Source organism: Azolla caroliniana, unplaced genomic scaffold, assembly GCF_043228905.1.
Source record: "Azolla caroliniana isolate FFs.n. ecotype wild unplaced genomic scaffold, voAzoCaro1.0.p SCAF_21, whole genome shotgun sequence".
Lineage (NCBI taxonomy): Eukaryota > Viridiplantae > Streptophyta > Polypodiopsida > Salviniales > Salviniaceae > Azolla > Azolla caroliniana.
In genome coordinates, this window is record NW_028230456.1 from 9,564,109 (window position 1) to 9,577,640 (window position 13,532).

The window sequence follows — 13,532 nt, forward strand, 5'->3', positions numbered from 1 at the left end:
TTAGTTATCAATGCACTTCAAAGGACCATAATTAACTAGAAATGTGCAAGACCAAACCGTTATCAATTCACTAAAAAATACAAGACACCCAACGACTTCTTAAATTGCAAGTTTAAATGACCAACTCTTTTTTATGTTTTGCGAAAAAAAGGGTCACACAAACACGTAAATCAAAAGCTCCAACACAAAGAAGACGATCATGAAAACAAGCTAGAGACTACAAAGGTCAAATTCTTGATGTCCTTGAGATCGATACTTATCTCATATCGAAAGTAGTTGTAAATGTTCTCTCTCACCATATCTTTAGAGCCATTGATTTATTATGTGCACATAGGTATATATCAATGAATCAAGTACAATTCTTCTTTGGCTCAAGAAGTTAACATTTGTTAATGATCATTTGGTTCAAACATTGGAACTTTAACCCACCATACATGACCACACCTATATGGTTCAATTGGCTGATAGAAGACTGCAATACATCAAGTCAGTTCTTTTAAGTTGTCCAACAAAGATCAAATGGTATTAACTTGATCCCTACATTCCGTAATGGAATTTAGTATATAGGTGCATTTGATGATATTTGAGCTTAGGTACATGAGCTAGTAAAAACTTGGTTTACCACTCAAATATAGAGAGGTAATGTAAAAATTAACTCCTTAAGCTGTGGAAGATGCAAAAAAAGTCCAAAAGTACAACATATTGTCCATCGAGCTAGATAGCACATTCCATATTTCATATATAATGAATTTTAAATACAAATCTCTACACAAGTCTTAGGTGAATGATAGTGATTACAACTTCAAGCACTGTCCTTATGTCTTAAAAGGTTGGCAAAACTTGGATTATTTTACTAAAAATGTTGGCGAAAATTAACAGAGGAAGCCAGCCAACTAGAGCACAAACACTGATGATGTGCTCTCAAATTTATTCTGAAGCCATGCACATAAAGAAGTCCCCATTTACAGATAAATGAAATGCATAGAAAAAGTAGATAGTCTATATACAATATATACCACTTTATGCATGTTACCCATCGAAATTATAAGAAGCCAACTCGAACCGAAACATTGGAAAACGTGAATTTCCTTAAACACTCAATTTCGGTTGGAAATCATGCACTGCAAATGCTTGAGTAAACTCATCGGCACAAGCCATCCTTATTCTTTCGGGTGTAGCAGGACTATCAAGTACAAAGAAGCCATGGTGTCCTTGCTCTTTTCTGGCTGACATAATAGCATCCTTTATAGCAAAAAATACTGAAGATGCAAGAAATAGAGGCGGCTCTCCCACCGCTTTGGACGAATGGATAGCCCTAATATTGGGTGCATCCTAACCAAATTTCAAAAGAAACCTTTCAGCCAAAATCTCGGAAAGACCACATCATGGAAGGAACGAAAATATGAACAAACCAATAAAAAGTCCTAGAAAACATAGAGAGCATAGAATGACCATAGAAATAACAAACCTTTAGAAGGGAAACCCGAAAGTCACAAGGAATATCATTCGCTGTTGGTAGTTTGTATGTTCCTGGACCTTGTGTAAAGAGACTGCCAGGTTTCAACCATTGATGTTCTTTATCACCCCATTTTACCTCCTCTAGTGCTATCCATCCCATTCCTTGCACAAACGCTCCCTCAACCTGTGATTTTAAATTAATTAATGATAGCTCAAAATCTTATAAATTAAGCTTGTTACACAGAAGTGAGACCACAAAATGAATGTGCTAAAAAAGAGATTGACCTGTCCAACGTCAATAGCAGGATTTAGTGATGATCCTAGGTCCATTACAATATCAGCCCTCAGAGTTTGAAAGTCTCCCGTGAGGGTATCAATCTCTACCTCAGCAAAAGCAGCTCCAAAAGTAAAGTAGTTGAAGGGTTTTCCCTTGCCAATGCTCCAGTCAAATCCAATATCAGGAGTAGCATAAAATCCATGAGCTGACAGATCGATACGCTGGAAATAGCAAGCACTCGCCAACTGGATGCCAAATTACGTTACATTTTAGTATCCTTCTGTACTTCATTAGTTGATGCTTTTCTATCATTCTAACTTGAGAAAAAAATAAGCAGCAGCAGCAAATATCGTTTACATTCCAAAGTCTAGGAAGATTATTCCAATATAAAGTGGTGAAATCATTATGATTTATTTACTTTTTATTGTGAAAAAGGAAGATTGAAGAGACATATTTATGTGCCTGGAATACATTGAAAGCATATACAACCAATTCAGAACCACAAATGGTATTCACTCATACAAAAAGAAAAGACACAGAAGAATGATAATAGATCATGGGCCATGATGATTTACATCACAAGCCAAAAATACCTCTTCAAATGATGAAAACGTTCCCTTCTCAGCCACAGGCTTCATGCGAGACTTTATTTCTTCACATGCATTTAGAACTGCCTGACCATACAAGTCTGAGCTTGCTGAAGCTGCTGTTGGAGAAGCATTTGGAACCTGATGGTTTAGTAAATTGACGAAGATGAATAAATTTTTAATAGTAACAAAATCTCAGCAAGATAAATAGACTTTTTATTTAAGCCCACAAAAATATGGTGAACCTTATCTGTGCTTGTCTCAGAGATAAACACTGAACTCAAAGGAATACTAAATGAACTAGCCGCAATCTGTGCAATTTTGGTATGCAATCCCTGTCCCATTTCAACTCCACCATGTGTGACAAGAACAGTTCCATCTGTATATACTTGAACTAAAGCCCCTGCCTAAAAGACATATTGAGATTAATAAAATACATTGAAAAGCTTCAAATAAGGAACATTGATCACATCTTCCTGGGTCTATGACTGATATGTTAAGCAGTCTATAGTCCAAATCTAATTAAAGGCTTATAGTCGACATTGAGTATTTGAACAGTGAGTGCGGAAAAATGAAACCAAAATCCAAGGTGTATGTTAGAGTATTAATCATGGGTCTATCAATCCATGCAACCATGGGCAAACACACAAAGGTATGATATGTATCACTTTTCTGACATTGTATAATGAGTTTTACCCCCAGAATTATAACAAGCAAAGCTGTCAATTGTTTTCATCGATTTTCCAGGATTCCACATAATTTATACAATAAGATGTGAATTACTGACAACAATAACGTGAGCATGTGTGGAAAAGCAGGTGATTCCATGTTTCACACTGTAAACTATGTGAAAAATGAGCGTAGAGTTCCAGACTTGAAAAAGATGGCATAAAGTGAGTTCAGCAAAGAAGGAATGTACTGAGGTAAATACATTAATATCCTTTTAATGCATTTTCTAGATTCACTGCTTAATCATGTTAAATAATAAAAAAGCTTGTAACAAGAGCCTTTTCTGGAGAGGGCCTTCAAGGCGTTATAGCATCAAGGGCATGGTATCAATGGATTGAGAAGATTCTGGTACAAGAAATATGATTCACGATTTGTGAGGAATATGAAATCAACATAAAGGTAGCAAACGTCTGTGTCTGGTGGTGTTGCATAATGGCAAATAATGAAATCGATATATTGTGACTTGCTTCATATTCAGTTTGACAGCAGCCTTGAGTCCATACCCCCTATATATATCATCATTCATACTACCTAATGGCAAATTTTGGTGGATTGCATAACACAATCATGGAGAGATAAATAACACAAACAGCCAATAACTTCACTAGCATTCCAATGGTGACTGAATCCAAAACCAATTGGGTACAGTAAAATAAAATCAGTACTATCAATATAATGAGCCCTAGATAGTGTACAGAATAGAAAGTCTCTGATGCAGACTTCATTGCAATCGCCAAAAAAGAAGGCCAAGATGTGTTGGGGACTGCAACTCCATCACATTGCAAAAAATTTAACTGACATTGGCAATTTAGTTCTATGACTCTAACTTAGAGAGTGGAAGTGAGGTAACTCTTCATATAATTTCCAAAGGGAGCCAAAGAGTGTTTAGGGGACTGCGACTCCACACATTGAAAAATATTTAACTAAGACTTGGAGATGAATACAACAAATCTAAGTCTAAGAGGGAAAGTGAGGAACCTGATTCATGAACTTTGCAGTGAAAGATATGCCAAACTTCGTTGGCACCATCGCAACACCACGTTTTCTCCACTTGTTATCATTATTGAAGGAAATGACCTGAGCTTTCCTGCTTTCAAACTGACAAGACTCCTTCAGTTCACCCCATATACGCTGAATAGTGTTATGCTCAACAATTTGGCCATAATGCAATTCATAGCCTTCAGCTTGGAAGTTCAATTCCTAAAAAGTTAAATAGCATTAGTTATTAGGGTCAACACAAAGGCAGCCACTTGACAAGAACCTGTGAATGCAAAAACATGTCCTTCACTATGAAGGGTATATTGAAGAACATGGAACCGTGAAAATGTAGGCGTGCCAACTAAGGTGAGAAGAAATGCACTTGAAACTTCGTTGGCATATTACATGAACACATTGTATTTTGCTTCACTCTCTAATGCATGAATTTGTGAGCACACATACAAAATTTGTTTTTAAGATAAAATACTTTATCTACAATCCTATAACAAACAAGGCAAGAAGTCTATAGAAACTTTGAACAAATCATCAAAAAAACCAATGCAAGTAAATAAAAATTGGATCAATCATTTAAAGCAATCATCATCCATGACATGGAGAATGGTCTTCTATCATCCCAAAAGCTAGTGCACAATCACAGGATAAGTGAAGGGAAGAGAAAAAATAGAAAGTCTTTCATCATATAAACAGTGCAAATGAAGATATCCATCCAGCCAATGAAAATATTCTAAGAGCCAGCACATTGGTAAATGGGGAGCCCAAAGACGTATTTTTGTTGATAATAGGGAAGTTCAAAAATATTCTTTACATCAAATTGGACACTCACCCTAATTTCTTCAGCTGTTTTGTGGAGTGTACATGCTACGTTCTCAATCCAATTCTCAGCAATAAGCATCCCTTGGGGACCACCAAATCCCCGGAATGCTGTATTGCTGGCCAAATTTGTATAGCACACCTTTCCAGTTATTCTTACATTAGGGATTGCATAAACATTGTCTGAATGAAAAATTGCTCTTTCCAAGACTGAAAGGGAGAGATCAAGAGAATTTCCACCATTATTATAAATTTCCAGATCTAAAGCCTGAATCTCTCCATCCTTTGTAAAGGCCACCTATGAACATATCCGACAAATAGAAAATGTTACTCATAACTTTCGGAAAAGAAAGTCTTATTGATTTCTGTTACTAACCTTATATTTCCCTAGAAAAGGATGCCTTTGTCCCGTGATGAGCATGTCAACATCTCTATCTAGAGTTAATTTTACAGGTCGATTAAGGAGATATGCAGGTACAGCAGCTGCTGCTGCAACAAAAGCTGATTTTGTTTCTTTACCACCAAAGCCACCACCAATTCTTTTTGTCTTGCAAACAACTTTATTCATCGGTATGCCCAGAACATGAGATACATAGCTTTGGTGTTTTTGAGGTGACTATTAATATCATAACACAAGAAATTATTTGTGAGTATCTATAAAAATGCAACTATATGATATGCATAGTTATATGAGCCACAAGACATTGTGCATATCTAAGTGCATTTGTATGGAGACACATGGTAAGTCAATATCTACATACAAAAGCATCCCTGCACATACAATAGTTTAGAAGAATGCACATGATATAAGAGATTGCATGCATTCAAGTACATCATACAAAGTTTCTTTTCGATAAATAGCAATTGTTATGTAGATAAGCAGCACATCATTAAATTAACCTACAATAGGCCCCTGGAAGAGTCATTCATCATAGAAGCAGTTTCAGGGCCCTGAAGAGATTCCAATTAGATAACAAAAATGGTAGAACTTGGTGTAACTGTGATCAGCCAACGTACAAAAGTCACAAGTCTTAGTAAATGGCTATCTGTATGTCAATCATGTATAATCTTATATGACGTAGATCAACAAGAATTAATGTTTAATGCATATTCATAATTCTGTTAAATGCATAAAAATTTAAACATTTATACTTCCATAAACACAATGTTAAAAACCAAGTCTTGTACTTACAAATACAGAAAACATGGTTGCACAACATGGAACAGTATGACAAAAATCGAAAGTACTCAATGGTATACCTGAGTTGAAGAAATCATAAATACTTCATTGCCACCATCAGATGTCCAAACAAGTGAACAGTTTGGTTCCAGATAAAAGTGCTCCTGTCCACCCATTCTCACACTTCCTTCAACAACGTGGTCAGATTTCCCACTCAGAAAGTAAGAATCAACATCACCCTTTTGAAGGGAACGATGTGTATTAGGATGAAAGGACCCCATTTTTATGGCATCCTCAATGCTTAGAACTGCAGGAAGTTCCTCATAGCTAATTTTTACTTTTTGAGCGGCCATCTTTGCATTATCATGTGTATCAGCAACAACTATTCCAATTGCCTGTACATAAAAGACCGTTCATTATAATTAGATAATTTAGTTTCAGCATAGACAATTGAACGGAATGCAATTTTGAAGGTGTATTATGTATATGCTAAGGGAATGAGAAAGCTGAGGAATAGAAAATTGCTTTAAGAAAGATTGGAAGAAAGAAAAGAGATATATTAATGTCTTCTAAGAGGCCAAATCAAAAGTAGATTGACTACACTAGAGGGAAAGACAATACTTACTTCAAGGTCAGCAGAAAATCTATGCTGTCAGAGCAGAGTACATTGCAGCCAAGGAGAAAATGGAGTAATATCTTACCAAAGAGACCATCTCAAATATCACGAAAGAGAAAATGATACATGTCTAAGATTTAGTAAAGTTGAAATTTATGCCAGCCAAGGAGAAAATGGAGTAATATTTTACCAAAGAGACCATCTCAAATATCAAGAAAGAGAAAATGATACATGTCTAAGATTTAGTAAAGTTGAAATTTATGCCAGCCAAGGAGAAAATGGAGTAATATCTTACCAAAGAGACCATCTCAAATATCAAGAAAGAGAAAATGATACATGTCTAAGATTTAGTAAAGTTGAAATTTATGCAAGAAAGCTATTGCAACAGACGAAACATGAATATTGACAATGATCAGAATTATGAGAAGAGAATCTACAGCAATCCTTCCCTCAATGATTGTCGAAACCATGTTCTAGAATCAGTTGTACACCCAGAAGAACAACACTCAAGATGTACAAGTTATGTGACTACAAGGTACCAAATCTCGGCGAATAAGGTCCTGGATTTAGTTTTGTTATAGTCTGCATCAAATTATAACTACATAAATGGTCACATCCTCTTCACAGGGGGGGCAGATGTTATCGTCGTACAAGCCCCGCAAGAGATTGTGCTTTGCTTTGCACAAGAGAACAGTAGTTGACACCAGCAGACAGAGCGTAGATGACACCTCAGTCGGTCACAGTTACTCCATATAGACATGCATGTGGACAGACAGAAAACTAGGAAGTCATAAAGAAAACTAGCAATCTAGGGAGCTGCATCTAGGTAGGACCAAAATAATGCTCTATATAAAATTGAAAACAGTAAAGGGTGAATTTTTGGTTTATGATATACCTTTAGTTGACTATCAATTCAAAGAGAAGATCTATATTTTTATGTATTGAGTGAGATTCACAAAACAAATTGTCAACAAACAAAAGGAAGTTCATAAATAGAGGTGGACCAAGCTGTAGCTCAATCTGTCAATGTAAAAACACACAATTACCTGGCCAACGCAAGTGACTGTGTCTGATGCAAAAAGTTCTTCATCATATATTATAGCACCAATAGTATTGCTGCCAGGAATATCTTTTGCTGAAAAAAACCCTTCAAATCCACTAACACTCATTGCATCTGAAGCATCAATGGACATAATGTGAGCATGTGGCTTTGTACTCAACACAAGAGCAGCATGCAAACCAGACGGTAGCACCTGGACATCATCAGTATACTCCGCTTCACCCGTTACCTATACCAGAGTGTGGTAAAAATCATAAGTAAAACAGTAAATTATTAACTGTTCATATATGACAGATCAATTTCTTGCTTTAACCTGACGCCTTGCAGACATATGCATGGTGGGATAACCAACTGCATCTCCACTCTCTGAAGCCTGATAGGTTTGGGAGCTAACACTGGGAGGCCTATGATGATTCATCACAGCTGACTTGTAAGTATTGGGAAAATTATGACACAATTTGCCTTCATGCTCAAGCTTAAAAGCCAAAAACAAAAAAAATTTGAAGAAGAAACTGGCCACTAAGGACGATCGGAACTCTTCCATTCCACCTGGTGCATTCTTTTGGATCACAATATCCTCTTGCAACACCTTGAGGGATTTTCTCAGTGTGATCTCATTCCATTCACTACCCAATAAAAGTTCTTCTGTTCGCCTAGCACACAAAGGAAGAGGTCCAACGCCACCATACACTAATGATGCATCGCCTACAACTAGGGTTCCACCTCTCTCAACAAATGAGACTCTCATACCTGCATTGACCAAAGCAATGTCATCATCCCTTCTATGGGCTTGCTTGAACTCCTTCACATATTCATATTTCTTCGTCCATGGAAGAAAGACAGAAAGGAGTATCTCATTTTTCTCTAATGCAACTTTTCTATATGCTAAAAAGAAGTCTGCTGCATTCACTGACCTCGCTGATCCTTCATGATCCATAATTCTAAATAATGCATTACTAGCTATCCACAGAGGATTTAAGTCTGAGATTGGGCTAGCTGTGCAGATGTTACCACCAATTGAAGCTACATTTCTGATTTGAGCTCCAGCAAACCAGCGCAATTGCTCAATGAAGGCAGCACATGACGATGTTTCGTCAGGTTTCCTTTGCTTTATACAGTTGCGCATAAGTTCTAAGAGTCTTGTCAATGTCACAGAAGATCCTATCTCAATTCCATCTCCCTTTATGTTCACAGAATTCAGCTCAGCCACATGTGTAGTGGAGATGAGAACAGGATAAACTAATCTTTTGAATCGTGTTTCTATTGCAACTTCAGTGTTGCCAACAATCAACTTTGCATCAGGGTACATCTGCTTCAAGCCAAGAAGATCCTTCAATTTGATTGGTCTGAACCAGAGAATGCCATCTCTACCTTGAAGACGCAAGTATTTGGGTGAAGTAGACATCAGTTCTGGTGGAAAAATAAGCTCTGAATCTACCTTAGAAATGCTAGTTTGCTCATCACATTGAGACCTCACTTCTCCATTTTCAGAGCAGTCACAAGGTTTACCGGTTGATGGACATATTTTTCTACCTTCTAGATTCTGGTCCGAAACATGATCTTTCACATTCCCATTCAAAGCTTCATTTCTATAAGCTAAATCATCTGTCTTCGCAAACACGCGGAAAGCATCTAGAATCGGTCTATATCCTGTACATCGACAGAGATTCCCAGAGAGATTCTCTTCTATATCCTCCACAGAAGGAGGTTCTTTTCTCGATCTTAAAAGTGCATACATACTCATTACAAAACCTGGTGTGCAGAAACCGCATTGTGATCCATGGCTGCTTGCAAGGGATTCCTGAAATAATAAGCCTTAACTCTTTTAGAATAATGAATCATGGAGACATGATATATAACCCATTCATAGATCCAAATTCTATGACAAATTTGCAAATTATCCAAGACCTGGATAGGATGCAGTCCTTTATGGCTATTGCCAATGCCTTCCACTGTAATTACATGCATGCCCTCAACTGCATAGAGAGGAGTTAAGCATGCATTGATGGCACGGTGGCTGTCGCAATAATATTTTCATATTGTCAGCAAAGCTGAAACACTTGTTTAGAATATCATCTCGTTACATTCATTACAGATATCAAAAAAACATTTATTTTCGATGTAAATACAAGCATCAGTAAAAGCTCTTATGCCACAGGGTTGTCCTATGTAACTCAAAAGTTTAATTTATTCAAGAAGATGGAAATCCTCGCTTATTTCCATATACTTTTACAGTAGCTCACCTCCCTCAATAACAGTGAATAGCGATTACCAGATACAAAAGATTCCAACATTCTTTCAGTATAGTCACAGCTGCAAGAGATAGATGATGTGTTATTCTTAATTCTCCAAGATACAGGATTACGAATTACACAAAGCAGGTAAATGCCTCTATCCCACCTAAAGGGAATAAAGAGGATTTCATTGTCCAACAAAGCTTCAGAATTCTCTCTTGTGTACATAATGTGAGGTTTTTTCTCAAATAGTTCACAGGTGTCATTTCCTTTCTTAGTTCTCTGGAGATTTCTGAATGCAGGCAGAGATCATGAAAACGTAAGTCGATACCTCTGGATAAGATACTGTTCTTCACACAAAACTACATTTTCATAATATTTATATGCATAAAAAACGGTTCACAGTTAAAATACAGGGTAAAATCACGATGAGCAGGTGTTTGTTTTGATTCTAGTTTCTGTTGTTAACTTTATATACATAAAACACAGGTTCATATTTAAGAAGTTGCAGGGTGATCTCTATTAAAAAGTATTTTAAGCCATCTTTTCCATGAAAGCTATACACATAGAAAGCCCAGAAAATCTTGAATCCAAATTAAGTATTGCATTTCTAGTTTTTCTTGGTTTTTGTGGAATTTATATACATTAAACTGGTTTCAAATTCAAATCTAAGCAAAAAGATCTCCACTAGAAAGTATTTTGATTGATTGAAAATGATGGTTTTTACTGGATCGATCAAAATCCTAAACCATAACTGTACATGGTATTTATAAAACTGGCTCGAATTCAAAACTACAAGAGAAGATCTCACCTAGCCAGTGTTTTGATTGATTGAGAAATAAAGGTGATTTCTTACATGATAGTCTTCTGGATCGGATCAAAATTCGAGACCATAACTGTGCATGCACCACAACCACCTTCTCCGCATCCAAGCTTTGTGCCAGTAAGTCCGGTCTCTAATGGACAAAGGTGAAAATAAATTTAAGACATCATCAAAGTAATCATGTAGAAGTTGCAAAGGATGTGGTAGATAACATCAAAGAGAGGATGCTGGAATTTAAAACAACGCCAGTAGCAGGAAAGACACCATTTGATGGTGATGATGATGATGATTGACTGAATAACATCATGTTCTATATAGAAAAAAAATGTGGATATCATGATTATGATCTGATTATCATATGATGATTATGATCTTGATTGACAAAAATAAAATAAAATAAAAATCATGTTTCTATTTAGTTATTTATTTGTTCAGCTAGGAGCTAAGCTATCATGTTCTAGTTACTTATTTATTTATTTATTCAACTAGGAGCTAAGATATCGTGTAAGATTTAAGCAACCGGATGCTATATATATAAATATCGACATAATCTCAAAAGAAGCATAAGATATCAAAGAACCACAAATGATGTGGAAATAAATAAGAAGCACCATGAATGAAGATGAAAATTTCGATCCAGTGAGAGAACTGAAGGAAATCGAAACCAGATGGAGTGGAAAGACAGCGAGAATTGATTTACTTATTTATTTTGTTTCCTGTGTGTTTTTTTGGCTTTACCTCGAAGGAATTCGAGCAGAGTCTGGTGCGCCAGGTGGCGAGGGAGGATCTTTCTCTTGCCATTGATGTAGAGGAGAGGCTGAGCATCATCATCATCATCATCATAATCATCTGTGGCGGCGGCGGCGGAAGAATGGTGTGCAGGAGGGGGGGGTAGCGATCCCATCGATCGACAGAAGATCGGGAAAACCAGAAAACAACAAGAACTCGAACTCGAACTCTTGAAGGGGGTCAGGAGTGAAAGAGACGATGATTTCTTCTGTGTGTGAGTGAATAATAAGTTCATATATGTATGTAATGTACATATATATATATATATATACAGTACATACATATATGTATGTAGAGTTTTTGGGGGATGATTGGAATTCTTCTTTTGAGACAGACAGAGACAGAAAGAGACACATTCACATTGACATGTGTCCCAAACAAAAAGACCTCTTCTTCTTCTTCTTCTTCTTTCTTCTATTTTGGCAAGACTTCCCACATCATGAGTAAGAGAGAGTAGAGTGTGTACATTACATACATCCGTCAAGCTCCTATCGAAGCAATTAACTTCCGGGTTCCGCCCACCCACAGAGCGAGTCTTACGTCTCTCCTCTTTTCCCCCCCTTCTCGCTCATGTTCACACAAGTGTCTCGAAATTTCATACGAGGATTATCATGATCGAAATTGTATTTGAGAAAGAATAATATGGGCTATATATATTATGTCTACATGTTTGGCATGAAGAGCCTTCATTATCCACTCTCTCAATGTCTATACTTTTCCAACCTTTGTATTAAAAAAGTAGCCATTAGTGGTATGAGAGCAAGGTCCAATCGAAAAAGTATTTTCCCTAGATCGATTGCAAATTGTAATAATAAAGCACGGAAAGGGGTGAGGATTTGATTATTCTTCTCTCCTCGGTTACGAAGAAACCAAGTCTAAGGTGATTGTGAGTCATCAAGTATCTTGGTATCCGCAAATCTTGAATTTAATTTTTCGTTATCCTAGTACATAATCCCAAAATCATTTTTCGATAACCATCAAAAAGAAAAAACATTGAAGGTTATAATTGTTCATCTGCACTTTTCACTCAAATCATTAGAAGTATGGTACATAGATGTGGGATTTTACGTGCAATATTGAAACATCAAATACTATAGTGAAACACAAATGCCATATTGAAGCATCGTTTATCAAATTGACACATCACATATCACATTGCATATTTGAACATTACATACCATAACATCAAATACCATATTTTAAAAATCACATATTGAAAGATTTATAGCTAATTCTCTTGGCAAGAGTTCATAACCAGTCATTTATTTATTACACGGGGAAATTCCAAAACATATTAGATCAATTTTATAAAATTTCAACCTATATCTTCTATAAAGTCTTCAATGTCTGTAAAGAATCGATGATGATTCTTGTGCATCGGAATAGGTTAGAGATGTGTGTGTGTGTGAGAGAGAGAGAAAGGAGAGAGAAGCCCAGATGGATGTAGCTCAGTTGGTAAGGTTGCCCAATGGAGACCATGTGGTCATGGGTTCAACCCCTACATTCCACAGTGGCATTTAGTGAATTAAGAGATATATAAGAAGTATATAATAGAGAGATGAAGAAGGTGGGTTTCGAACCCACAACGCAATGGTTGTAGTGCTAACAACTTACCACTAGGGTAAGGTAATTATGAAAAAAAAAAAAAAAAGAGGAGAGGAGAGAAAACACAAGATAGATGCCCAGATGGATGTAGCTCAGTTGGTAAGGTTGCCCAATGGAGACCAGGTGGTCATGGGTTGAACCCCTACATTCCACAGTGGCATCTAGTGAAATAGAGATATATATGAAGTATATAATAGAGAGGTGATGAGGAAATTGGGTTTCGAACCCAAGACACAATGCTTGTAGTGTTATCGACTTACCACTAGGGTAAGCTAATTACGATAATAATAATAATTAAAACACGAGATAGATACATTAACCGACCTATTACAAAGTACGAGAAGAGTGCTTTATATAGTCGCTCT

The 13,532-nt window shown here is 36.6% G+C and overlaps 1 protein-coding gene across 1 annotated transcript; it reads right to left on the reverse strand.

Moving 5' to 3' along the window:
* Positions 1-815: 815 nt before the first annotated feature.
* Positions 816-11,641, reverse strand: LOC147850603 (xanthine dehydrogenase 1-like). Its single transcript, XM_087336691.1, has 14 exons — positions 11,512-11,641; positions 10,807-10,906; positions 9,625-9,733; positions 8,030-9,517; positions 7,703-7,945; positions 6,121-6,435; positions 5,237-5,476; positions 4,874-5,158; positions 4,030-4,251; positions 2,568-2,729; positions 2,329-2,463; positions 1,744-1,980; positions 1,469-1,642; positions 816-1,332 (listed from the first exon to the last, which is right to left on the reverse strand). The coding sequence occupies exons 2-14, from the start codon at positions 10,842-10,844 to the stop codon at positions 1,090-1,092; spliced, it is 3,891 nt and encodes a 1,296-aa protein (XP_087192817.1). The 5' UTR covers positions 10,845-10,906; positions 11,512-11,641; the 3' UTR covers positions 816-1,089.
* Positions 11,642-13,532: the final 1,891 nt, after the last annotated feature.